General features: G+C 42.7%; 1 protein-coding gene across 2 annotated transcripts; it reads left to right on the top strand.

Moving 5' to 3' along the window:
- The first annotated feature begins 274 nt into the window (after positions 1-274).
- On the top strand, positions 275-23,382 carry RUBCNL (rubicon like autophagy enhancer). 2 transcript variants are annotated; one of them, XM_074912849.1, is made up of 16 exons: positions 275-387; positions 986-1,095; positions 3,228-3,336; positions 5,681-6,343; positions 10,017-10,102; positions 13,246-13,453; positions 14,311-14,415; positions 16,616-16,658; positions 17,001-17,133; positions 17,541-17,686; positions 18,495-18,559; positions 19,626-19,864; positions 20,652-20,713; positions 21,968-22,121; positions 22,249-22,339; positions 22,852-23,382. In XM_074912849.1, exons 2-16 carry the CDS (start codon positions 1,024-1,026, stop codon positions 22,962-22,964), a joined length of 2,289 nt encoding a protein of 762 aa, XP_074768950.1. In that variant the 5' UTR covers positions 275-387; positions 986-1,023; the 3' UTR covers positions 22,965-23,382. The 2 variants fall into 2 exon arrangements, with proteins under 2 accessions (XP_074768950.1, XP_074768960.1); XM_074912859.1 differs by lacking the exon at positions 275-387 and adding an exon at positions 405-438.
- The last annotated feature ends 1,856 nt before the right edge of the window (positions 23,383-25,238 follow it).

Raw genomic sequence — 25,238 nt, 5'->3', positions numbered from 1 at the left:
GAGAGCAATGAGGTCGCCCCTCAGCCTCCTTTTCTCCAAACCAGAGAAACCCTGAGTCCGGAGCTGCTCCTCACGGGTGTTTTTTGTTGTTGTTCGGGTATGTTTGGGTTGGTTTTGCTGGGTTCTGTTTTCTTCAAGTCGTGCTGCAGCACCGAGCGCCGCCTCCCGCCTGCACCCGCCTCACGGACCCACCGCCCGCCGCGGGACCCGCGCCAGGCCCCGCCCCTGCCCCGGCAGGCCCCGCCCCGGGGCGGTGCCCCGCGCCTCCGCAGCGGGAGCGCGGTCGGTCGGTGCTGCCGCAGCGCAGGAGGCGGCGGGAGCCGTGCTGTGTCCTGACGGGCGGGAGCGCTGCTGGCCGACCGGAGGAGCCCGGCGTCGCGGCTGCAGGTGGGATGGGAGGCGGTCGGTCGGTCGGTCGGGCGCCTGTCGGGACGCGTGGTGCGCGTTGCTGGGTCGGGAGGCGCTGGGATGTTTCGGTGCCTCTCTGCGGATTAAGCCTTTGCAGAGCTGCCCGGCAGGCTGAGCGCTTCCGTGGAGAGGGCTACGCGGCTTTTCAGCGCCGTGCCCGGAGGACAGAGCCGGGTTTTATTCATCGCCGGTGCCTTGCCTTGCCCTGCCCGGCGCCGAGGGGAGAGCAGCCCCTCTGCTGCAGAGCCGCGGCACCGGGGCTTCGTTGGTTTCGGTGCCGCCGAGTTCGCTCCGTCTCTTCCTCCTTTTACGGCAGACTGCGGGGTGCGATAGATCAGTACACCCCTCTTATGTCTGTGGTAGGCATTCCCGTTGCGTTGGATTTTTAAAAAAATCTAAATTAGGCTCTTTCTAACACAGATTTGCGCTGTTGCTGAGCTCCGCTTTTCGGTAGGCTCATAAACGTGCGCAGTCAAGACAGAAAACAGTTCAGAACATTAAGTGTAGAGTCTGCAAAACATATGGAGAATCGTGGTTAACGTGGCGGCGGTTGTAATTCTTTCCTTTCTGCTTCCAGGTGCTTACCAACGACAAAAAAATGAGTATTTTCCCATCATGTCTCTCCACGCAGTAGCTCTAGCCAGCTACAGCCAGACACAAGTCTTCCAGCATCCCTGCTCCGAAAAGGTAACGAGGAGGGTGTCTGAATTTTGGCTCAGTGTTTTCGTTAACTGGGGGACTTTTTTGAGAAAATGGTTTTTAGTTGTCAGTGGTTGTGGTAAATATTTTTAAATTCTAGCGGTTTCATTACGGGGCTAACTTTGGAAATTCAGTCCCAATATTGGGGGGGTGGGGTGTGGAAAGGCTGACTCATTTATGCGATGAGAGCTGTCAAGCTGTCAGTGGATTTTATTCGTTTAGGCAGCATGTTGTCGTACTTTTTCATAAGCTTCTGTTTATTCTGTCATATTTACTCATAAGTGCTCTTTAATTGCCTTTTTTAAAAAAAATTATTTGTTGGTTTGTTTTTAGATTGGTAGTTAAATACTAAAGGAGCTCTTTCCCAACGGGTGGTATAGTTGAAATTGTAACATCTTGAAAGCAAATGGAGATCTTTTATCTGAATTCTCAGAATGCTGGTTGCTTCTGATATGATCTAAAAGGTGCGAGGGTTGTTTAAAAAATTAAAATCTTAGAACTCTTAATGTTTACCCTTACCAATAAAGTACTCGCATCACCCTGGTATCAGGCAGTTGTGATACTTGCATCCTAAGAGGTAGAGTCTGTTAATTGCTGATATTAAAACCAGTTTTTTTAATAAAAGGAATTACTAAACAAGTTCCTGTAAGATCTACTTTATCTAGTAATAATGACTGTATGTATAAAGCCTGCCTACATGACCATTTTTCTAAGTTAGTGCAGAGGGGGAAAAAAAAAAAGCAAGCACTATCAGATACTGAAAAGAGTATTTTTCTAAGCACTGGCATAATCAAACACTAAATATTTGAAATTCAGCATACTATTTTTAGCCTGAAATGTTGTTCTTCAGTTAAAAGGGAAATTCTTTGTGGGTTTTACTTTGTTCTGCTTTCTGTGAGTCTGAAGGGTATCTGGACTAGATCTGCTCTCTGAGTCACCTCACTCTCCCATGGGACCATGTAGGGAATATGGAGGTCAACACAGGGTGGCAGAGGACAGCACACCTTTTAACGCCCTTCTCTTTGTATGGGATCACAGGGTGCAGGCAAGGGCAAGATGCATCCTGGAGATGCTGCTGTGTGGAGACATCTTGCTGATGTCTGTGAGTGGGGAGAAGGCAGGAGGTACACCTTGGTTAAGTGTCTTTTAATGATGCACCCCTCAGGGCAGGGCACCCCCTTGTTTTCCCAGGTTTCTGTGATGTGCTCTCCGCATCCACAACATGCAGTGTAGAGGGAGGGGGAGATAGATGTGTGGAATTTGTGAGCTTGTGGGAGGAGACCTGTTGCTTTGCTGTCTGAGTGTATCTTACTGCCTTGTTGGCATTAGCCCCTCGGTATCTGCACTAAACTGCCTGCCCTGATTCAGCTTACGCTGGTTTGTCAATATGGTAAATCCAGCTTTAGGATTAGAAATACCGAATCAGAAGCCTCATGGGTGCACAAAGTGAAATGCTGATCTGGTATAAACCTGCTCAGTCAGTTCAAATGCATTCAAAATTGTTGTCAGCTTATACTGGCAGGCTGTGTGCCAGGTCGAGTATTATCTATCTGTGTCGCTTCTCGCTTTGTGCTGGGCAGTCACGTGGCTGATGTGAACCATGTGTACTATGCTCTGTCAAATTAGGCAGCGTGATTATGTGACCAGGCTTGCTCTCTATCAACACAGCTGGGAGATTAATTAGCACATGTATCGGGTGCTTGTGGAGTCCAGGCGAGTTAGTTCATAGCTTGTATACATCTAAACTTGTGCTTTCAGCTATGGATTGGTGATTCCTTGATTTTTTTTTTCTACTTCATTGCTGTTGTTTTGACAGGTATATAGACATCTGATTCAGCATTTTGTCTGTGCCCTATGCACATGTTAAATTCTCCTACTGTGGAGAAATTTGGTCTTCTGGAGCGCAATGCGAGATGCAGCATTGAGATGCCAGTGCTCTTCAGATGGTGCATGCTTCTGGGGATATTTTTCAGGCAACCAGAAGTATAGGCAGTGGTTAGGTGACTGTCAGCAGGCCTTAGCATGGTGTTCTTCCTGCTGGGATGACTGTGAGACTGGGGATATCATTACCAGAGTATTGTTTTATAACCAAATTGTTTGCCTGTGTGTTCTTGTTCTAGTTAAACCACGAAAGCCTAAAGGTGGCTTTCACCGAGTCAGCATATTCTTCAAATCCCTCAGTGAGGATTAGCTGCCTTGCTCCAACACCTCATATCTCCGTCCTCTCAGGTATGTCACTTTGTCCTAAAATGCCTCCCTCTGGGGAGCTTTGCTGGTGCTTGTAGTGCTAGCAAAAGCCTATCAATGTTTGTGTGTACAAAACAAGTATAGTCTGGTTGGAGAGGGAACCTTGCTTATTGATGTTGTCCCGTCTCCAAAGCCAAAGTATGTTATACAATTTGAAAGTATGGGGTTCTTTCCCCCTTTAAATGGCAGTTTGGCCATTTTAGTTATGCTGGCATTTTGAGTGCTCAGGAGTAAAAATCCTGAACTATTCAGATGATTCTTGACAGGTTAATTCCTTGTTCGTTCTAGAAATAGTTTCTCAGAGTTTAACAGATTACAGTAACTACTCACATGAGTATCAGTTGCAAAACCGAATTTGAGATTATTTTTTTTTAATTGGAACAAACCTGTTTCTGGTAGTAGCTTAAAATGTGGGCTTTGGTTTGTTTGGGGTTGTTTATTGTTGTTGTTGTGGGGTTTTTTTAAGCTTGGCAGAGCAGAAGCGTGAGTTAAATTTTTAAAACTTGTTCTTTTTTTCTCTTACAATCCACTAAGAACAAGTATTTAGCAGAGTAAGTCAGCATAGTTATATGAATAATGCTGGAGATGAGGAGATGGAGATGAGGAAGGATAAGAGGGAATGAAAAGGCAGTCGGGATGGGCTTTGTAATAGGAGAGCAGAGCAGAAGAGTTGAAGACAGTAAGACTAAATGTTTTGTCTTGCACAGAAAAGATGCTGGGTTTAGCCCAGGTTAAAATATTCCTGTTCAATTGCAATGTCAATAGTTACCAAAATGGCTTGATTTTCCTAAAAAGATTGAAATATGTTTCTTTGAAAGTCAGCTAGCTTTATTTTTCCCATTCCTGCCCTTACACTGCCATGGCTGGCTACTTTGGCAAGGTGTTTCTTTGCAAGTGCAGCCAGTAAAATGTGCAGTTTTGCTGCTGTTTCTGCAAGAGCTTTGCCCTGGTAAGTGACAGGTGTCTGGTCCCAATCACTGATGAACACTTGAGCTAACTTTGACCTGGCTTTGCTAGGGCAGCATTATGAGCAGCTCTTGCAGTATAGCTTATATGTGATGTTCTTAATTTTTTCAGCTTTCTCTTGATGACGACTATTATGTATATAGATTTACTTTTAAAAAATACATGGGAGTTTTTGTTTTCATTTTGATCCCTTCATTAGAAAACTTTCTTATCGTGCAGTTTGAGTGCATGTTGGTTTCCAGGTGAGTGACTCACGGAGAGGCTTACTGTTTTCCATTGATATGTGTTCAAGGAGAGCAACCTTTGGGCAAAGTTTGCAGCCTGCAAAACTTGCTGGTTTTTTCAGTGTTTAACATTCCTCGTGGTTCTAACTAAGAGTTCTTTGCCCTGGAAATGAATCTTCTTGATTGTAGCTATTCTTAGAATTTTACAACTGACTTAGCTTCCCCAAAGGAGACAGTTGTTAACTTCATTGTTGTGATGTGGTCAATAGTTTCTTCTTGAACATAGACTTTGTGTCTAATCTCTCTATTGCTTAGATGTTGGCAGTTTTTGTGAGGCTTTTTGTTCAAGGTATAAGACTTCAATTTATTCTTGTATAGCTACTGTTTGCAGTGAGCACTTCTGCATCACAGTGATGTTGCCATGTTTGCCACTAAAAGTAATTTTCCCGTTTTCTATTGAACTCCAGTTTTGCAGTAGATCACGTAGGACCGTGGCAGGCAGTACTGATTCCTTCAGAGGCGTTGATAGTGCTTGCTGTGACAGAGCTAATTTTCTTTATGAGTTCACATAAATGTTGCCACCCTTATGAATAATGGACTAAAGGTCCAATAGCCTTTTCCACAGTGCCTGACTGAACTGAGTGCCTGACTGAACTGAAACATGCAAGCCGATGACTTTTTTTTTTTACTATGTGTGGTTTTGGTTTTTGTTGGGTTGGTTTTTTTCTTCTTCCTGCTGTATTGATACTCCCTGTGTCTTGCTATAATGTGATCTCTCTTTATTGGCAATAGAACCAGTACCTGTACTGGTAACAGTACCTCATCCAGTTTCATAGAACAATGATGTTTTCAAGCATTCTGACAGTCACCATTGAAGTCCTAACTAATTGTATTTGGCTAGCAGCATACTTTACTGTTGGTTTATTACCTAGCCTTATCAACGACAGAATTGCTTCCTGAATGCAGAATGCAAGAGCTTTCTGGCAGGAAGAGGCAGCGGAGTTGTGTGTGAATTCAGTTCTTCCCTTTCTTCTCACCCATGTTAAAAATAGTGTGCATTTTATTCATGTTGTAAATTTATTTTTTTAATCCCTGATTGTTTCCTGACCTCTTGGTTTCTTCCATTTTCTGAACAGATGAATACTCAAGGCCAGCGGTGATTGGACATGCTGGAAGTTTTGGATCATACCCAGACAGTGCTGAAGCTATCAAAGACATTCTCATGTCTGTTTTAAATGCATCTGGTTTGAAGCCCTCTTTGACACTGGAGCAGACCACAATGCAGGGAGCTGAGCATCTGGACAGTGATGTGGAACAGTGGGAAGAAAGCAGTGATGGGGATAGCCATGACGACAGTGATTCTGTGCATCGCAACTCTGCCTCTATACAAACAGACATTCGGTTTACAAGGCACCGGGCATGTTGGGACAACACATGCTGTGATTCCTCTAAACCTTCGCTGGATACTTTTATCTGTCCCTATTACTCTGACGGGGCTCCTGTTGCTTCCTCCTTAAACAGTTTCACTCTTTCAGACACATCCCCTCTGAAGCGGGACTGCTTTACCCAGGTGACGTTAACAGGAGGCACAGTCACATCGGCTGTTGTGCATTCTGGAAAAGAACGTTATACTTCCCCTGAACGAGACGTGGCTTTCACAAGGTTTCTTCCTGATTCAACTGTCGATAAGCCAGTAGATCTGTTGAAATACCCTGATGCTTTGGAGCCTGCGCCTGTCAGCAAGAGTGGCTGCAGTTTTCCTGGTGGACTTTCCCAGTCAGAACCACTCAATCCAACAGGTAACTTTACAGGTCCATTTTTGTTTTAAGATTTCTGTGCTAGAAAAGACTGCTGTAATTAAAATGGGCCTTGTTTATGGTGATTGTGAATTAGACAAATGCTGTCATTCAAAATAGGAGAGAGCGGAGAAAGAGAAAGCTTAAAAATGGAGAACCAGAGGGTTGGATTTGTTGAAATGGGAGACACTCGTTGCAGTAGTCATCTGTCTTGTGATGCAGAAATGCTTCTGTAATATGCAACCTTTAGTTAAATGTAGAAATCGTGGAACTGTGAGCAATGTAGAACATCCATTGGATGAGGCTTCTACTACCTACGTCTTGTCTTCACTGTTACCCTTCTCGCAAAAGCAGATAGCTTGGATCTGGGCGTTTGGTAGTGATTCATTGGTGTGTGCGGGCTACCTGGGACATCTTGTGTTTTGTGTGAGCTGGAAGAGAGGGAGTCCTTTGATTCTGGGGTTTTGGAGGCAGAGCATTAACATCCATGCTCGTTATGACTAAATTTTGGCTTGTGTCAGGGCAGGACTGTTTTTCCTCTTCCCCTTTTCAAGTGCACCTGTCATCTCGGAGCCACATAGCCCCATCCAATGCAGATCAGGATCTTTTTACCCCTCACCAGTTTCTGACGGTATGGATATCCCACATGCTGTCTGTGAAGAGATGTAGACTGAGGGCTGTTATCAGAGGAGAGGGTGCTTCCTGAGCAGCGAGTTCCTGCCATGGCAGGGGGCTCAGGGCAGCGCAGGCCTGCAGGTGAGGACCTGTTCAGTGCAGTGTCCCCAAGGCTGGTGGAGCAGCTGGCCTGGCCTCGGGGCTGTGTGCACCTCCATGAGGTGTGCTGGCCTTCCTGGGCAGCAAGCCAGGGCCCCTGCCCCTCTGCCAGCACAGCAGAACAATCCCCTCATGTTTAATACCTAACGTTGATATGAATGGCCTTTGCTACAGCAAGAGGAAGCATTTTAATTTTATTTATAAAGGGTGTTATTGGTATCTAAGGGCATATTCTCACTAGATACGGAGCCTTGGAAACATGCTGCAACTGAGGCCTGATTTTTCTACTTGAAAGAAGGCAAACAGCAGGGAGCACATAGCTTACCTTTGTATTTTAAATACTGTTTGGTTTGGTTGGTTTTGTTTTTTGTTTCTGCATTTATTTTTGGGTTGTTTTTTTTTCTCCCTTTGGTCCATACTAGTCCTAGCGGTGATGCTCCATTGAGCTCCACTTCCAAGCTCTGATCCTCCGTAGCTATTTACTCAGAGCTTCTCCAAGGACTCAGGCTGGCAGCGAGATCTCAATAGGCACGTGCCATTGCAGGACTGGGATCTTTTAATAACTTTTGTCATCTGGGGTAGGCTGTCGTCAACAGTTAGTATGGTGGCAATTATGGTTGTTTCCGTCTGCTGGGTGTTTTGTTGGCCCCATCCATTTGAGAGGTGCCCGCCAGGGAGAAGGAAACCGCACCCAGTGGTTGGAGCTGGCTGGGGCCAGTTGTGCAGGTTTGGGTAGCTGTGTCTGGAAAACATGGCCCAGGCACTCTGTCAGTGGGAACCGCGAGGCACGTGTGTAAGAACAAATAAACTGTGTGTGACTCGATCTTTTGGCACGAGTAGGACATGTCACAAGCTTGTGTTGGGTCAGTAACACTGCTGGCTTTCCAGAAAGCAAATGGAGGAATGCAGCAGCCAGGTGACTGGAGAAGTAGCGTCCTTGATTTTACTTACAAATACTGCTCACAGGAGCCAGGATCCTGTTAGACACTGCACAGTGTGGTGGGCTGTCTGCATTAGACTTTGGTCCGTTCTGTACAAAGTGAAAATTTCTGCAATTCATCATTCCTTGCTGCTTCCAGCCATTTAACTTGCCACTGGGTAGCCTAGGGTTGAAGGAGTGAGGTCTCATTCTCCCCTGCATTGTGCAGGACTATGAGGATGGGAAAAACAAATGGTGAACTGTAAAAGGCCTAATTTGAAGGCAGGAATTACACAAAGCATCTCCTGTCTTGCTATCATTTCCATTTCTATCTCAGAGGTAGTGGTTTCTCACAGGAGAATTTGTGAGGTATGTACAAGACTTAAGAAAATTACATAAGATGACTTAAGTCAGAATTTATTTTTTTTTTCAGTGGGATTTTCTGCTGGTTCTGTGAGATTCCTGTTAGGCCTTGTTCAGACTTTTAAGGACTATTCTCTGGTAGCCTTATGCAACCTTCTGGAAAGACTCTATCATTTTTAATGAAGAGCCTGTGACTGAATTTGGTGTTTTCTGGGGGCTTTGTTGTGGCTGGTGTGCCACTGCAGTTTACAGGGCTTGTTCTTGCATTTAACCTCTGTGTGCATCAAGGTTACTTCCTTCTGTGGCTCGTGAGCCCCAGCAGCCTCCAGGCAAACAGTGGTCAGGAGCAGAAGGGCAACCAGATTATTTTTTGCGTCATACCCAGAGTTGTGTCCAGTTGCTGCATGTGCCGGGCTTCTTGCTTCTTCCTCATGGCATTTTTTTTTAATTTTTGTTTTTACAAAAAGCCTTTGATTAAGCAGTGTTATCTGCAGTGGCTTGAAATGGCTTGTGTGGTGATAGTGTTTAGATGTGGTCTGTTTTATTCTGTAAACATCACCATAGTGAAACAGAAATTGCTTGGTTATAAGGTCAAAGAAGAGGTAATAAACAAATGCCAGTCAGCTAAGAAAACCCCTACAAAACAAAAAGCAACAAACAAACCAGGAGTCATTTCCTTTAATATTTCATAAGTGTGTACATCCATAGACATTATATATAATCTTCACCATCCTTCCTGCAGATTACTTGTAGCAGTGGTGAGTTCTTTGAAAACAAAACATGAGGGTGAGATCTCACACCTTCAATTCTCTGGGGAAGAAGATTGTGACTATATAAAAATCAATCCATGGTACTTCTATAGAAAACCAGATGCATCCCTTCTGCATAGTGAAAAGTTCTTAATGGGAAAAGGAGGTTAATTTTGTTTCACGTGCTCATCGTACTCAGCAGTGAATGCCAGGAAAACAAAACGGATGTTCTGGGAAGCAGAGAGTACTGTGGCTAGTGTGTCTGCTCCAGCTGTACATACTACCACGCAGTATGGGGTTGCATTTGGAAACAGGAGGGAGATTTCCTCAAGGTACGGAAACATAACGGCCAAGTTTTCTCCGAACTTGCTGTAGTCGCACAATACCAGCAGTGAGTGATTCAGGGAATCTTTTAAGGCTGATGCATCTCCCTGCATGCCCAGACATCAGTGAGATTTCTTTTTCTTCCAACTATTGTGAATGAGCAGAGAGCAGTGTAGCAGGCCATGTTGCAAACTGCAGAGCATCGCTGTAATCCCAGCTTGAGGTTCTGGCTGTGGTTGTCCCCAGCAGCTCAGGCTATAGCTGAGAGAAGGATAATGTTGGGAGCACTGTAGCGCTGTCACTGCATGGCATTTAAACCGTGTTTCCCTGGTATTTGATAATCGTGCTTCAGGTTGCCCTGGTGGTTCAAACAGCAATGTGTTCCTTACACTTCTCTCTGCTTCTCCTTAACTTCTGCCACAACCTCCAGCCCCAACAGTGTTCCATTTTGGGAAGGAAAGTTTGCTTTGCTTTCTGGAAACCAGCCTGCACACATCCTGGTTGCTGCAGAGAAAAAAATTAATAAAAGTTCTTGTTACACCCACAGATTCTACTTCTCCTTTGAACATAAGTGCTATACCCTTGAATCGTTCGTTGCAGGACATCTGCATGCTTCCAGAAGATGTGGAGAAGGTGAGCACAACAAAGTCTATAGTCATAATGGGTTTTTTCCATTTTATAGTCACAAAACCCAATGACAGGAGGTGTTTCTCAATAACAGAACATTCTTACAGATGGACTGATCTTTACAAATGCTGTATTTTCCCTCTTCTTCCCCTCTGTCTGTGAACCTACAAACCTAAAATGCCTGTTTCTTAATTTATTTTTACTCTTAATCCATCCATTAAATATTTTAATTGTTTTTAAATAACGGGCATATTTTAGAACACTATACATTTCCACTTATCATTTAATCATTTTCCCACACATTCCTTGAGACCAAACTTAAAGATTATTATAGTCACTTTAAAGTTACAGTAGAATGTTACGTAGAATTTGTTGCAGTTACATGCATATGGATGGTATTTACCTCATGCTTTTACTGTCAGGAGATAGGAAGAGGTTGGAGGGTTTTTTGTGGATGCTTATGATAAGCATGTAAGATGATAAAGAATTATAATATGAATAACAAGCATAGTAACTAACATTTGCAGTAATTTAAGCAGTTTCTCATGGTTTCTAATTTGCATAAGCGACTCAAATGGTCTTAGGTGTGTTCCTAGGTAGGCAGCCCATTCGATCTTATAAACAGAAGTAGAGATGAGAAGATAATGCTGTCATACATAATTCTCCTAAATGATAACCCTTCTTTTCCAATTGTTAGAAAAGATTAATGTTATAATTAGTTATTGCAATGAGTAGGATTTAATACAAAAGAGCTTTAAAAATGTGCCTACAAAAGATTTTTTGGTGGACTGTGGATATGCATATGGTCCCATGTCCTGAGTCCAGAAGGTAATCATCTTGTGCACAGCACTGGTTCACTGGCTTTACTGGAGTGGTAAATTCTGCATTTGATTTGAAGATCTCAGTGTCCCTAAGGTTCATTAAAAAAAACCCCAAAACCAAACCACTCGATAGATCACACACCAAAACCCAACAAACTTGTGAACTAGCTTTTCATGTTGCTTTTTATGAAAGGTCTTTCAGAAAGGAGATGATGTATCTCCATCTGTAATGTGGGAACCAAAACCAAAGTAATTTGCTTTCAGTCACCAGGAGACCAGAGAGTAGATATGGATTAGAAATGATAGTCTGAGAACTATTAAGTGAGGCAAGATTGCATCAGCTACTTCTCCTTTGTTAATGATTGGAGGCTGATGTGATTACAGGTGTTAAGAGATAACAAGAGAGCCCATTATGAAAGAGGCTGCCTTTAAAAAGAAAAACCAAGAAAAAACCCAATAAACAAAATACAAACCCCAAAATGCTTTTAGGTTGTGAAATAATCTCTTTGAAATTTAGGAGACTGAAAACTAAGGTATGCATGTAGTGTCAGCAAGTCTGAGAGTCAGAGTTGTGTGCCAGGAAGGAGATGGGCCAGATAATCTAGTAGGGGACTTTCCACTTGATGTGAGTAGAAGGGAAGAGCAATGAGAAGGTTGATGTGTCACAGCTGAGTTGGGACTGCTTCCTAGGGTGAGGGACCTATCAGGAGGCAGAGCTGAAAGCTGATAGTCATGCTGAGTACAGGAGTGCCTGTATCATGTTCCATCTTTTTGCAGCGCAGCTCTTGGATACACTCATAGTTGCTTTTATCAGCAGAATGTGCTGATATGCTGTGCTCTGCCACAAACTTAGAGTTAACCAGTGCCACACGGGCTTTTTGATTTCAGTCTTTATCTCCCAAAAGGAAAAAGGCTGTTTAATTCTTATCTTTGCTAATGGTGTGTCCTGAAGTTCACTGAAAGTTGTTTCTGGAGAAACTGTGCACTGTGATGTTAATCAGTGTTAGGGAAAAGATAAAAGTCTCTTCAAATGCCCACAGGGACTTGTGGGCTGTCTGTAATGTTGAGATTAATCTCTTCTAAATGCATTTGGCTGTAGACAATAAGAAAGCATCGATGGCTGTTGTGCTGCTTAAGATTTATCTATTTCTAAACACTGATGTCTGTCTTCATGCTACCCATACAGGTTGCAGGGGATGTCACGAATACTGACGTTGAGTGGTATGGTTTTCTGAGCATAAGCCACTTTTTATAAAGCTTTAGTTATTCTGCACACAGGTTCTCTAGCCTTAGATACTGCCATGGTTTTTTAGACAGAGGTTTAGCTTTGCACGATGCAAACACGTGCAGCTGAGAGAGGAGAGGGGGAGAGTATCTGGACATCTCTGGGTTTCCATCCATGCACCTGAGTGCACCTCCATGGTGCATCCACTTTTGAGCTGAGCCCGGGCTGGGAAGCTGTGCCCAGGCCAGCAGCAGTAGTGCAGGTGGGGGGCTGGTGGGATGCTTTGTTAGACCACAGGAAGCAAGGGATACAACAGTGACATTGGGACAGGAAGCCCCAGGTTTGTCTGGATGTCTCAGGGGTGCTGGAGGTGGCATTACAAATTCCCTTTTCCTAGAGAACAGGTGACCCAGGCAGGCAAGATGTTAAGGGACACCATGAGGAGGAGTTGTCTGTCAGGGAAATGCTACTGTGAAGCTTTGAAATAGCTGCCTTATATTTGAGGCAGTGTGCCCCAGGCGAGCTAGGTTCCCACTTGCAGCCTTGGGTTGACCATTTGAGCTATCTCACTGCATATTCCCTATTTCACTGCCTTAACACACCAAAGCATTTTACTAGCTTCTGTACTACCCACCACCTGAAGATCTACAGTCCCTTCAAAACTTGCCACTTCTGGCCCCATCCAAGTTAGTATGTATGCAAAACTGCTTGTACACACAGACTTGAAATTAAATCCTATTAAATAGGTTACATGGACTCACACTTGCATATTAAATAATGTAGTGTAACTAGAAGACTATGTCCCTAAAATGCATACATATTCATGAATGAGGCATGTAATCAAGTTTCTTTTTATCTAATAGATGAGTAAGATAAAAGTAAATTGCATGTTTTAATCAAAGATGAGACAATTATCTGTGCAGTTGCCTTTTGCATGTTGTCTCTGAATTGCCCTTGGGGTGTTTTTTCTGTTTAAATGAAAGGTGAGATAGCCCTACCTTTTCATTTCTTGAGTTGAAAAAGTACAGGGAAAAATTACATATTTCACTTAAGTAAATATCAAATATGCTGTATACTAATGAGTGTTCCAATCTTGTGTCCAGGAAAATGCGCACTTCTTCATTGCAGATATGATTATAGCGTCACTAGAAAAAATGAAATGCAATATCCTAAGCCAACAAGCAGAGTCCTGGAGTGTGGAGGAAACAAGCGGATCAGATGGCAGCTATCACACTGATTTGGAGTTATCTTCTTACCCTGGAGTGAAGAAGTCTGATTCTCCCGCTGCCTCTTCAGACAGTGGTTACGAAGGCAAGTTATGTAGTCTTATGGCAACCTTGTCTGACAGCCATTGCCATTTATTTTTGTGTAAGAAAATACTAAATGAATTTGGACATTGCTTGGAACCAAATCCTGTTAACCTCTTTGAGTCTCAACAGCTGTATTTCCCTGAGGATCATTATGCCACAAGTGTTTTCCCTGTGGGTCCAATTGTTCCTTTTGAATGCTCACATCTGTGTTTTATTATTTTTTATTATTGTTATTATTTTAGATTAAAAAAAAAAAAAAATTGAAGTGCCACATGCCAAGCACAACTCTCCATAGAGAGTGCCTGAAGTTGGCTGGTTTTCTCTGCTTAAATCTTTTCAGGATTTGAAGCTTGGCTCTTTCCTTCTGTGCTTACTTCTGCAGTATGCAGATTGGGTCACACAACTGATTTGAGTGAAACTGCCCAGATTATTCATTCACATATAGTTTGAGGCAAGATAATAAATGCTCCTGGAACTATAATGTTTGAGTCAGTACATGCATTTTTAAGTAGATTTTAGTGTCTTGAGTAATATGGACCTTAGTGATGGAACTTAAGTCTAAAGTAAATAACTTCTGGGGAAAATGGAATGGTGTGCTTGTACATGAGAAAGGGAGAGACCAGTAATAGTATAAAAGCTTTTGATTTAGTCTCTAGAAGCTTTTTCCCAAGAAACCGAGGGACATGCTGTATGACAGACTCACAAGAATTTAATTTCTGTGCTTGTGTATGAAAATAAATAAATTGCTCTGTAAATACAGACTGTGTGCTAAACTTTTGGTAAGCAAAGAAAAATATAATTGCAGCTACCCTATAAATGCTGGAAAAGTTTAACTAGTGGTGTTTTTGTTCTGGACAGGCTGTGCTCTGCTGCCGGTCAGCTCCCCAGTGCATCTACCATCACGTCATGAGGTTACCAGATTTCGTTGCCATAGTGACTCAGAGGATGAATATGTAATTATTGGTAAGCCTTTAAAATTATAACTGCAGAAACAACTCCATTGTTCACCTGAATCTACTGCATCGTTTGGAAAATCTGTTGACTTATTAGATGTTATTGCAGGAGAAGTAACATGAGAAAATGGAAAGAACAATCTATGCATGACTCCTTATTAGAATGCATGCAGAAATACCAGACTGGTGCAGGACTTCCTTTTTACAAGAGTATCTTTGCTTGTTTGAGGGTGTGGTGGGTGACCCTGGCTGTACACCAGGTGCTCACCAAGCCACTCTATCACTCCCCTCAGCTCGTCAGAGGAGAGGAAATACAATGAAAGGCTAATGGGTTGAGATAAGGACAGGGAGAGATCATTCACTAATTACTGGCATGGACAAAACAGACTTGACCTGGGGATATTAATGTAATCTATTGCCAATGAAATGAGAGAAGGGTAATGAGAAATAAACCCAAATCTTAAAAATACCTTCCCTCCACCCCTCCTTTCTTCCCAGGCTCAACTTCACTCCTGATTTTCTCTGCTTCCTCCCCGCAGTGGTGCTGAGGGGCAGAGGATGGGGGCTGTGGTCAGTTCGTCACAGGTTGTCTCTCCTGCTCCATCCTCCTCAGGGGGAGGACCCTCACACTCTTCCCCTGCTCCAGTGTGGGGTCACTCCCACTGGAGACAGTCCTCCATGAACTTCTCCAAAGTGAGTCCTTCCCATGAGCTGCATCTCTTCACGAACTGCTCCAGTGTGGGTCCCTCCCATGGGGTTCAGTCCTTCAGGAACAGGCTGCTCCAGCTGGGTCCCCCAGGGGGTCACAAGTCCTGCCAGCAAACCTGCTCCAGCGTGGGCTTCCCACAGGGTCACAGCCTCCTCTGGGCACATCCACCTGCTCCTGCGTGGGCTCCTCCCCGGGCTGCAGGCGTAGATCTGCTCCCCCGTTACCCTCCGTGGGCTGCAGGGGCACAGCTGCCTCACCACGGGCTGCCCCATGGCCTGCAGGGGAATCTGCTCCGGTGCCTGGAGCACCTCCTGCCCCTCCTTCACTGACCTCGGTGTCTGTGGAGTTGATTTTCACATATTCTCACTCCTCTCTCCGGATGCAATTGTCCAGCAGGCTTTTTTCCCCCTTCTTAAATACATTATCACAGGGGTGCTACGACTGTCACTGACGGCCTTGTCCAGCAGTGGATCTATCTTGGAGCCATCTGGCATTGGCTCTATCGGACACAGGGAAAGAAGCATTGTTTGAGAGAATTTAGGACATGATCATTTCCCAATTAAAAAGGTTGATTAGCTTTTAGGCAGCCCTCCCCCTGCTTCATTACTAGAGCAGAATGTCTCTGTCCACTTACAGTCACCAGTGCTCAGCTTCTCTTCAGAACATCCTGAGTTTCTTTGTTTAGCTTCTGGTTTTTACATATACAGAATTAGAAACCCTTAAAAGTAGCCTGAGCTACATTTAACCTCTATCTTACTTTTTTCCTGTTAACAAAGGCTTTTTTATTTTTCCCTTTGGTTTTAGAGATTTGCTTTTTTTTTTTTTTTCACCTCCTCTTCCCCTAATCTAAGAATAAACAACTAGCTTCTAAAACTACATTTCTAGTAGCAAGACTTATTTTGACATGCATGAATGGGGAAACATTTGTCTTGAAAACAATATGCATGGCCAAAACTAATGCTGCCACTGTGAACACCTTGTCTGCATAAGCATATTTTGTCTATATAAATATAATGAAGAGGTGTGTGCTTTAATTCCATTCAGCTCACCCATTACTAATTTGTTTATGGTGTTAGCTGACATGTTTGTGATCAGTGTCTCCAAATATCTGTCAGTATCCAAAAAAATTCACATGTGCTTTGTTGGTTCTGTATATTATTATTTATGTCTAATGACTTCTGGCTGGACCTGAACTAGCAGGCACTTAGTCTCTCCTTACCAATTCTTCTGCTTCTGAAGGGAGGGTGATGGTGGTGATATGATGTGTAGCTGTTAGGGAGTACTCTTCATCTGTGGATGCCAGAGATCTGCAGAGGAGATAAGACTCCTTATGCCTGTTTCACAACCACGAGGTTATTTCCCACATCCAGCAAGGGTGTTGTAAAGATTAGTGTATTTGAAACTGACACTGTGGTAACACAGAAGGTAGATTTAAAACAGTGCTGAGTAACAGAAGCTTTGTTTCTTAGATGACTTGATAAAATTTTCTCTTTTACCACAGAACTTGAAGACCTTGAAAATCTGTCTGTCGCCCCAGATGAAAGGTAATGCTATGTGTTTTAGCCCATTGGCACGACCTTTTCTGCTGGACCAGCTTTCTGATGACTCTTCTGGCCAGGGTGGGGAAAGCTGTGGGAGTGGTAAATTTGGTCCTCCCAAGGAAAAGGAAGGAATGCTGCTTGACAACAAATGTCTGTGGCACTTGGCTTGACAGAACATTTCTCTGGTCCTGGAGTCTCGCTGGAGGGTGGTGGCTGTGGCTCTGCAAGGGCCTGGGTGTATCAAAGCAAGGGGATAGGAGAAAACTTTTCAGGGATGCAGAAGAGGCAGCGGAGCTGCTGATGACATGCTGCTATTTTTCACTGTCTGTATTGCTTAACTTTCAGATCATCATTTGAACCAGGCAGCAATTCTGCTGAAGCGACAGCCCAGGAGTTGTGCAGAGCTTTCAGAAAACACTGGTTGCAGACAGACTCTGCAGTTCAGCTGTCTGGTTGCCTGAGCTCATCTAAGCAGAGAGTGAGTCTGAGCCGAAAACAGCGCGCTCTTTATTTGGTTCCCCAAATAAGCATTGTTTCCCTGCAGCTGCTTCACTGTTAGGAAAAAGAGGAAGCTGCATTTAAAAAAAAAAAAAAAAAAAAAAAGAGAGAAAGAAAATAAATACAAATGAGTACTTACAGTTTATTAGTTCAGTTTAGATAAATTTTTAGAAGACTTCTTCTTTAGCAACTTTCAGCACACTTAAGATGTGCAGTTGTGAACAGTGACGATGTACTTTCTTCTGGGACTGATTTAACTGAGGGGGACTACATGCATGTGAAAACTGAACTTTAAAATCCTGGAGTATAAAGGGAGAAGTTTCATAGCATTTAACATATGTCCAGTTGGTGGGCTGTTCATCTTCATGATTCTGTCTTTCCCAATAGTCTGTGCTGAAAGAAGACATTCCAAGAGAGCTTGAGTCCAGTTTGAATCTGGCTGAAGAAATAAAGATCATATCCAAATTAAGAGGATCTTCTGGCTGGACCCCACCAAGATCACAGATTATATTTAATATTCACCCTTCGGTCAAGTAAGTCTAAGAGATCTGAGCACTGATCTGTCATTCGGTACAGTGTGGGGATTTGTCTAAAACCTGAAGTTGATGGAAAGAACCTGGATGATTTAACAAAACCTAAAATTAGACGTAGTGCATGATGCAGCCTTCTGCAGTGTCTGTCACCAGCTTTGCTAGAAACCAGATGGCATCTCTTTCCCTCTGTTTGGCATGTCTTGATTAACATGACACATGCACTTTTACATGTGGTAATACACGTACTGTTAGGTGTTATGGTGACAGCGCAATTAGCTGGACTCCTAAAAATTTTATTTTGTGAGACTACCTGGAGAATATTCTTAAGAATTTCCCATTTTCCCTGCTGATCTTTATGGGTAGTAACGTTTTCAGAAAGGGAGAAAACATGTAATGTTTGGGGAAACTCCTGTCTTACTCTGTTTAAAGTGCTGTTAAATGCTCACAGTAGGCAAACTGGCTAATTCCCTGTGGTGCTGCAGGTAAGTTGCTTTTTCAGTTGCAGATGTGGACTTCTACCTTGCCCTAGATATTGATGCCACCTTAAGAAATGGAAAAGAACTTAACCCTTGCAACAAGCCATATTTAGAAGCAGTAATTGGTGGTATATTCTCCACATAATAGCTCAGAGATTCCCACTAAAATAATAAGGTGCGCCTCCTTCTGGAACCCGTGTGGAGGAGTAGGAGTCAGTTCCTAATTTGGACATTTTCACTGGTGCCGGTGTAGCTCTCTTGAGCTTTGGGAGAATGATAACTAAACTGGATTTTGGGTGCTGAAAGGTGTAACTGTTTGCCTCTGTATGCAGGAGAGATGCGGTAGTGGCTGCCCAAAACTTTACATGTGTTGGTTGTGGAACCCCAATAGAAAGCAGTAAGTATTGCTAAAAGGGAAAAAATCCTTATTAAATTCATTACTAGTAATCAGGCTATAATCCTCACCAACATAGATGTACCACTTGTAAAATTATCTGAGCTAGAAGGCAAATCTCATTATTGGATGTGCCTGCAATAATAAAACAGGCAGTGAAGATCTTACCACTGCCTGAAATTTCTCACTGCAGACAGAATACAGGACTTGATAGATGTCCTTCTCATGTACAGTAAAAATTCATGACAGTCAAAAACAAATCAAAAAAAGCAATTAAAAACAAGCTTCCAGGCAGGAAAGTGCTGGGTTTACATCTTCCAATGGTGTCTTTCAGTAATTCTTTTTCTGTGCCAATTTACACATTTTTCAAAAGTCTCTTTTTAGAGACCTTATGGAAGTTTTATGCAACCTTCTGGAATGTGCATTTTTGATCTTCTGGGGTGTGTTTTTAAAACTTTTTTTTTTTCTTTACATCTTCATCACAAAATTCTGCTTGTGTTTTATTTGTGATACTTTAAGAACTGCTTGAAAGCATAATGATTTACAGGTCTGACAACCAGACCTTACCCAAGAAACCTTTGAAGTGGCTTTCAAGTCTTGTTCTGGGTCTGCTCATGAAAGAGCAGCATTTGTGATGGCCTGTAAAGTATCGAACAAGCAGCATTTGTGATGGCACATTAACTTGAGCAAGCCTGAGATGCTGAGATAGCAGCGAAAAATTCACAAACCTCTTTGTATGAAAAAGTATTATATGAATGTGTCCCCAAGATCAGTTTGTCTTTCCATTTGGTGGAGGTATTTTGTTGTGTGTCTTACCTTGTGTGTCTCTTTTGTGGGTAAAGCAATGATGATTTTTCTAAAGTCTCATGGTGATAAATATTATCAGTTGAAGTACAGACCTTGTGCATGTGTTTAGCACAATAATAAAATCCCCTACGTGAAAAAAAAAAAAACAAACCAAAAACTCCTCACTCCAGTAGATCTGAGTTACTTGGAACAGGCATACAGACAAGAGGTATGTCCCATAAGTATTAGAAATATTCACAATTTCATTGCTGTATACCTGCAGAATATATTGGGAGACTCCGCTATTGTGACTACCTGGGGAAATACTTCTGTGACTGCTGCCACAGCTATGCTCAGTCTTCCATTCCTGCCCGAATACTTTCGAAGTGGGACTTCAAAAAATACTATGTATGCAATTTCTCCAAACACCTTTTGGACAGCATATGGCAGCAGCCAGTTTTCAATGTGTCATGTATTAACAAAGCCCTCTACACAAAAAGTAAAGAAATGGACAGAGTGAGGGTAAGTGTGGGGTTTTTTAATTGGGAATTTGTGGGTCTGAGACTTTTGGGAAGAACTTCTTAGGGCAGGTTGTCCTTTGTGTGTGTATGTGGAAAGGAGCCAGAGTTTGTTTCTTTTCACTTGGACTTGTCCCATCACCTCTTCTGGGATTTACCCTCTCTATCCTCAGATGAATGGGGAAGAGAGAGAAGTCTCCAACCTATGTCAGGCATCTCATTTCCCCCTTTGTCTTTGGTAGGTGTGTCCTTATTGGTTTCCAGTTTTAGTTCACAGAGGGGTGCTGGGCTCCTGCAATAAATATTTACCTCTGCTTGGCAATTGGCTGTTGAAGAGCTCTGAAAATTTCGAATGGCTCCTTAATTGTGTGGGCCATTAGAGAAAACACCCTTGGCTCATCTAAGGGCTGTACCTGCTACAGCTTGAGGAAGGGTGCTTCATTGAAGATTACAAGTTGCCATGGGCTTGGCTCCCTTTTTGGCTGAGGAGACGCCTGTTCTTACACAGGTTTGGGTCAAGCATCTTGGTGTGCTGACCTGGAGCCATTTGTAGCATTAGGAATTGCTTCCCTTGTCAGTGAATAAAAGTAGCCTTTGCCTTCCTTGGCCTTTCATGTGTTAGAAAACCCATTTGTTTAATTCTGTGCTGAGTGTGAAGTTCTATTTTTAGGGGTGGCTTGATGAACTGACAAGGGTTGCTGACTCAAATATTGTGTTCCTCACTTACAGATATATAAATACAATTGTTTTTCATTTAAAAATTGTTTTGATTTTTCCCCTTCATCTTTTAGGAGGTGCAAGAACAGCTTTTTCATTTAAAAAAGCTTTTGAAAACCTGCAGGTTTGGTGAAAGGTATGGACCATGAAAAATAGCTTGTTAAAAAGTACCTAAGAGTCTTCTTTTCTAGAGACATTTGAGTGCAGTTTTAAATGACCTAAAATGATCATTAGAGAAAATTCGGATTAAAAAAACTTTCAACATTTTCACTAAAATAGGAGTGAAGAACAGGTTTTATGTGGTGATTTTCTGTTTCTTGTAACAGACTTACACATTAAGTTTTAAATGTTGAATAATTTTTTGTTAGGTGTGTATTTTTTCCTACTCTGGCTCTCCAAGGTTATCACTCATTCTTAAAAGGTCAAAGATATGAATGTAATCTCTGAGATTAGTTGTCTTTAAAAAAAACAAACAAACAAACAACAAATGTGTTCTGTGAAGGTTTGAAGTTTTCTTCTAGAAATCTGTCATAATGTTCAATTCAGTTTATTTTATAAAGATACTCAGATGAAAGTAATAACCAAAAGTGATAAATGCTGAGATATGACCTTGTTTGTTGCTGCAAATTAAAGATTTTTGGTATTCACCTTCCCAAACTGTGGGCAAAACTAATAGGTAGACGTGTGAATGATAAAACCTTCACTGCAGAATTGCTGACCTTTTTAAAAACAGACATGAGCAAAATAAGATTTAAAAGTAGGTTCCATTCTTTCTTTGACATGAACTTCTTTTATGCATCAATTATGTGTTCACCAAAATTAAATAGAAATGTATTTTAATGTCTCTGCTGGACAACCACCTGTGATTCTGTTATAGAAATAAGGAATATAGGATCCTTACTTGTACCTTCTATGTTGGTGATATTTTAAAAGTAATAGTTATATTTTTAGTATCACTTAGTACAAGCATAGTTTCACCTAGTAGTGAATGACCTGTGCAGGGTAAAAACCCTCAAAGCTCTCTTTACAACCCCCCCACCCCCCCCACCCCCCCCACCCCCAAAAATGTAAATAACCCTAGCTTATTGCAGTAGGTAATATATGGGATTTTACATACTGTTCCTGAGGTAGGAGAGCACCCTTTACACATTATTTAAGAACTGATGGCAACTCCAATGCCCAAGGAATGTACGTTTAAAACAGACCTTTTATTCTAAATCCCAAACACTCTGTTTTTTGTTAATGTGATCTCAAACTGGGAGGGGAAGTAGGATTTAGCTTGAACTTGCCTTGTATGATCCCTGGGTGACTAGAGAAGTGAAAGGGATCTATTCTTCAAATACACTTGAAAAACAACTTTTTGTAACTTGTTTTTTCTTTCTCTTTGAAGTGTATTGAAGGAATTTGAACAAGTCCCAAGCCACCTGACAGAGGAGCTGCATCTCTTCTCACTGGATGATCTGGTGAAGATCAAACGAGGGCAGTTACTGCCCCTTCTTAAAGATATTCTGAAGAGCTCCACCTCCCATGTGGATGGTTGCGAGGTAAGGAAAAGCCAGGACTCTTTGTGTCCTTGCAGCTGCTAATGTGAGGAATATCCCTGCTGACATTCCCAAATAATATTTTTTTTCTTGGATTGAAAGTATATCAACTCTTCTGCTGTCCCTGCAGCTCTGTCAAGCGAAGGGGTTTATCTGTGAATTCTGTCAGAGCGCAGATCTGCTCTTTCCATATCAGATTGCCAAATGCAAAAGGTGCACAGGTATGTTCCAGACCAAACATTTTTCTTTCTTCCTTGGGGGGTAACGTTGGGTGTCAAGCTGTTCAGACTTATTTTAGGAAAACACTGAGAACTTGCTTCACTGAAAGTATGTATATTTGAAAACCTGCATGTGTATTTGAAAACCGTGTGTCTTTGAAAACCAGCCTGTGGCAGCTGTCTTGAAGCAGTGAATTCAGAGAGCAAAACCAGGGACTTGCCTGAACATAATTATGGCTGCAGGGGGAGGCTATTTTTTAGGTCTACTCACAAGAGCGTGCTTGGGACAGTGCTATGCTGCTGCTACAGCAGGTCTTGCTGACATTCCTTGTAAGTCCTGCAAATCTTACCAGAATGTTTAGTCACAGTTATTGCAGGGGTGGTTGTTCTGCCCTTGCACTGCTTCTGTTTGCTTTTATACTTGAGGGAACATCCTTCAAGGAACACAGCTATCGATACATTTTTTTTTAAATTTGTTTTTTCCTGAATGTTAAACTGCTATTATTTATAAACAGAGTGCAAAACGTGCTACCACAAAGCGTGCTTCAAGTCTGGAGGCTGCCCCAAATGTCTGCGGATTGCAGCTCGGAGGACATTTTTAGAAACTCCACCACTGGTGCCTCCGTGACACTGGATTCTTCTGACTGCTGATTTCAGAAGATGCTCAAAGCCAAATCTTCAGGTGTCTGACTAAGAATTAAATAATGTTGTTTTAGACATTACTATTTTTAATGTGTGTCTCCTTTATGGGGGGGTTAAAAAAAAAAAAAGAAAAACAAAAAAAAGACCAGAAGACTTTAATATGTTCACTGAAAACTCACCCTAGAGGAATTTCATCGTAACTGGTGACAGAACGACTGGATGTTAATTCTGTGAGCAGCCTTTTGTTGCTATGTTTTGTCCTTATATGTAAGATTTTCAATATTTTTTCATACAAAGATTATTATACTCTGTAATTCTGCAGATAATGTATAGACAGTAAATGAGTATTTGGAAATCCTTACCCGTGTCAGATTTTGGAAATAGGAAAAAGTGGTAAAGTACAAAATCATTCTCTCAAAAGCTCTACAATAGAAAAAGCTTGTCTGCAAGCTTTAGGCAGATGCTGATCTTTGAAATTCTGTTCTGGCAAATGCTTAATGTGAACCACTGTGTTTTAAGTTTCTTTTAAACAGATGTAGGCAACAGCTTGTGGGTGGACCTTGGCCTGCTGCTAGATGCCCACTCAACTGTTCTCTCACTCCCCCTCTTCAACAGGACAGGGAGAGGAAGTGAGATGGAAGAGCTCACAGGTCAAGATAAAGACAGGGAGATCACTTACCAGCTTCTGTCATGGGCAAAACACTCAAACTGGGGAGAATTAAATTTATTGCCAATTAGAGAAACAAAGACAAAAACTAAAACAACTTCCCCTACCTCACCTACCCTTTTGCCTTGGCTCAACTTCACTTCTTCATTCCCAACTCTTCTACCTTTTTCCCTGCCCCAAAGGGTGCAGGGGGATGGGGAGTGGGGGTTGCAGTCAGTCCATAACAATTCCTCTCTGCTGCTCCTTCCTCTTCACACTGTTCCCCTGCTCCAGTGTGAGCCCTTCCTATGGGCTGTATCCTGCTCCTGCATGGGCTGTCCAGGAGTCGTTATTCCTTCAGGAAATATCAGCGTGCTCCAGTGGGCTGCTTTCCACAGGCTGCAGGGGCATCTCTGCCTGGAGCCTCTTCCGCCTCCTCCTTCACTGACCTTGGTGTTTCTAACTTCCCGCACACCCCTTCCTCTGCCTGTGTGATGTTTTGCCCTTAAATAAATCTTCTCAGAGGTACCACAATCTTGGCTGAGGTGCTCAGCTGTGTCCTGCAGTGGGTCCCTGGGAGCTGGGTGAAAGTAGTTCTGTCTGACATGGGGCAATCCCGGCCTCTTCACACAGAGGCCACCCTGCAGCCCCCCACCGCCAACACCTTGCCACTTACTTCCAATACGCTGCTCTGAAAGTTTCTTTCCAGAGCACTTAGAAGGAGAGGCAGTGAGTGAGCAGTGATGTTCCTATTTAGATCCACCCTCATGCTTGCAGACTGAGTCCTTGCCTAAAGGTGAAGTGCTATAAGTTGAAAGCAGCTTTCTTTCCTAGCCTGGTTGGTTACTTCTGATGAAACTGGCTTGAGGAAGCAGCCTCTGCCTTCAGAAACCTAGAGCAGCTGCTTGAACCTGTAAAACCATTTTTCTGTTTGTGGCACATATCAAGTGAGAAACCCCAGAACTTGAAAGCGTGTACTGAAGTTCTGATCTTTCCAATGGGATGCTCTTAATATTTTGAATTTATTGTTCTCATTTTGCGCTTTGTTCTTCCTCCTCTCACCTGCTGGCTCCAGCTTGTAGCAAGGACAAAATCAGCTGTCTGTTACCAGGGTCTGTGTAAGTTCACCTCCAACCTAATGCTCACTAACTCTTCCACTTAGCTATTTTTTTCTGTGACTGAAAACAGCTTACCTACTTACTGCTCAGGAGCAAGATTATTTTCTCTTACTCAACATCACCAAACGGATACTGACGTAGGGTAAGACGTGGTGAGAAAGCCTGCTTACACAGCTGACTCTGTTTAATGTTATGCAAGAGTAAATTTTCATTTAAGATGGGTGCACGACTAACTGAATCACATGAAAGACCTTGCTGTAGGGATTTTCTGCTTACGAAGGAGCTCCCTTGAAAATCCTTCTGTGGGGTAACCTGCAGGGCAGCTGAATACACCTTTTTCATTATTCATTAATTTAGGAGAGCTGATCTTGTTTCTGGCTGTGCTTTTCACATATGTTCAAGTCTCATTAAACAGTAGTGGTATGCAGGAGGGGGAGTGTCAGAGAGTAAGTTTCATGCATGAAGTGTTCATACTTTACATCCACTCGGTTCAGTC

The sequence above is a fragment of the Athene noctua genome, chromosome 1 (assembly GCF_965140245.1).
Source record: "Athene noctua chromosome 1, bAthNoc1.hap1.1, whole genome shotgun sequence".
NCBI lineage: Eukaryota > Metazoa > Chordata > Aves > Strigiformes > Strigidae > Athene > Athene noctua.
The sequence above is the reverse complement of the archived record's forward strand: the minus strand, read 5'-3'. Positions and strand labels throughout refer to the sequence as shown.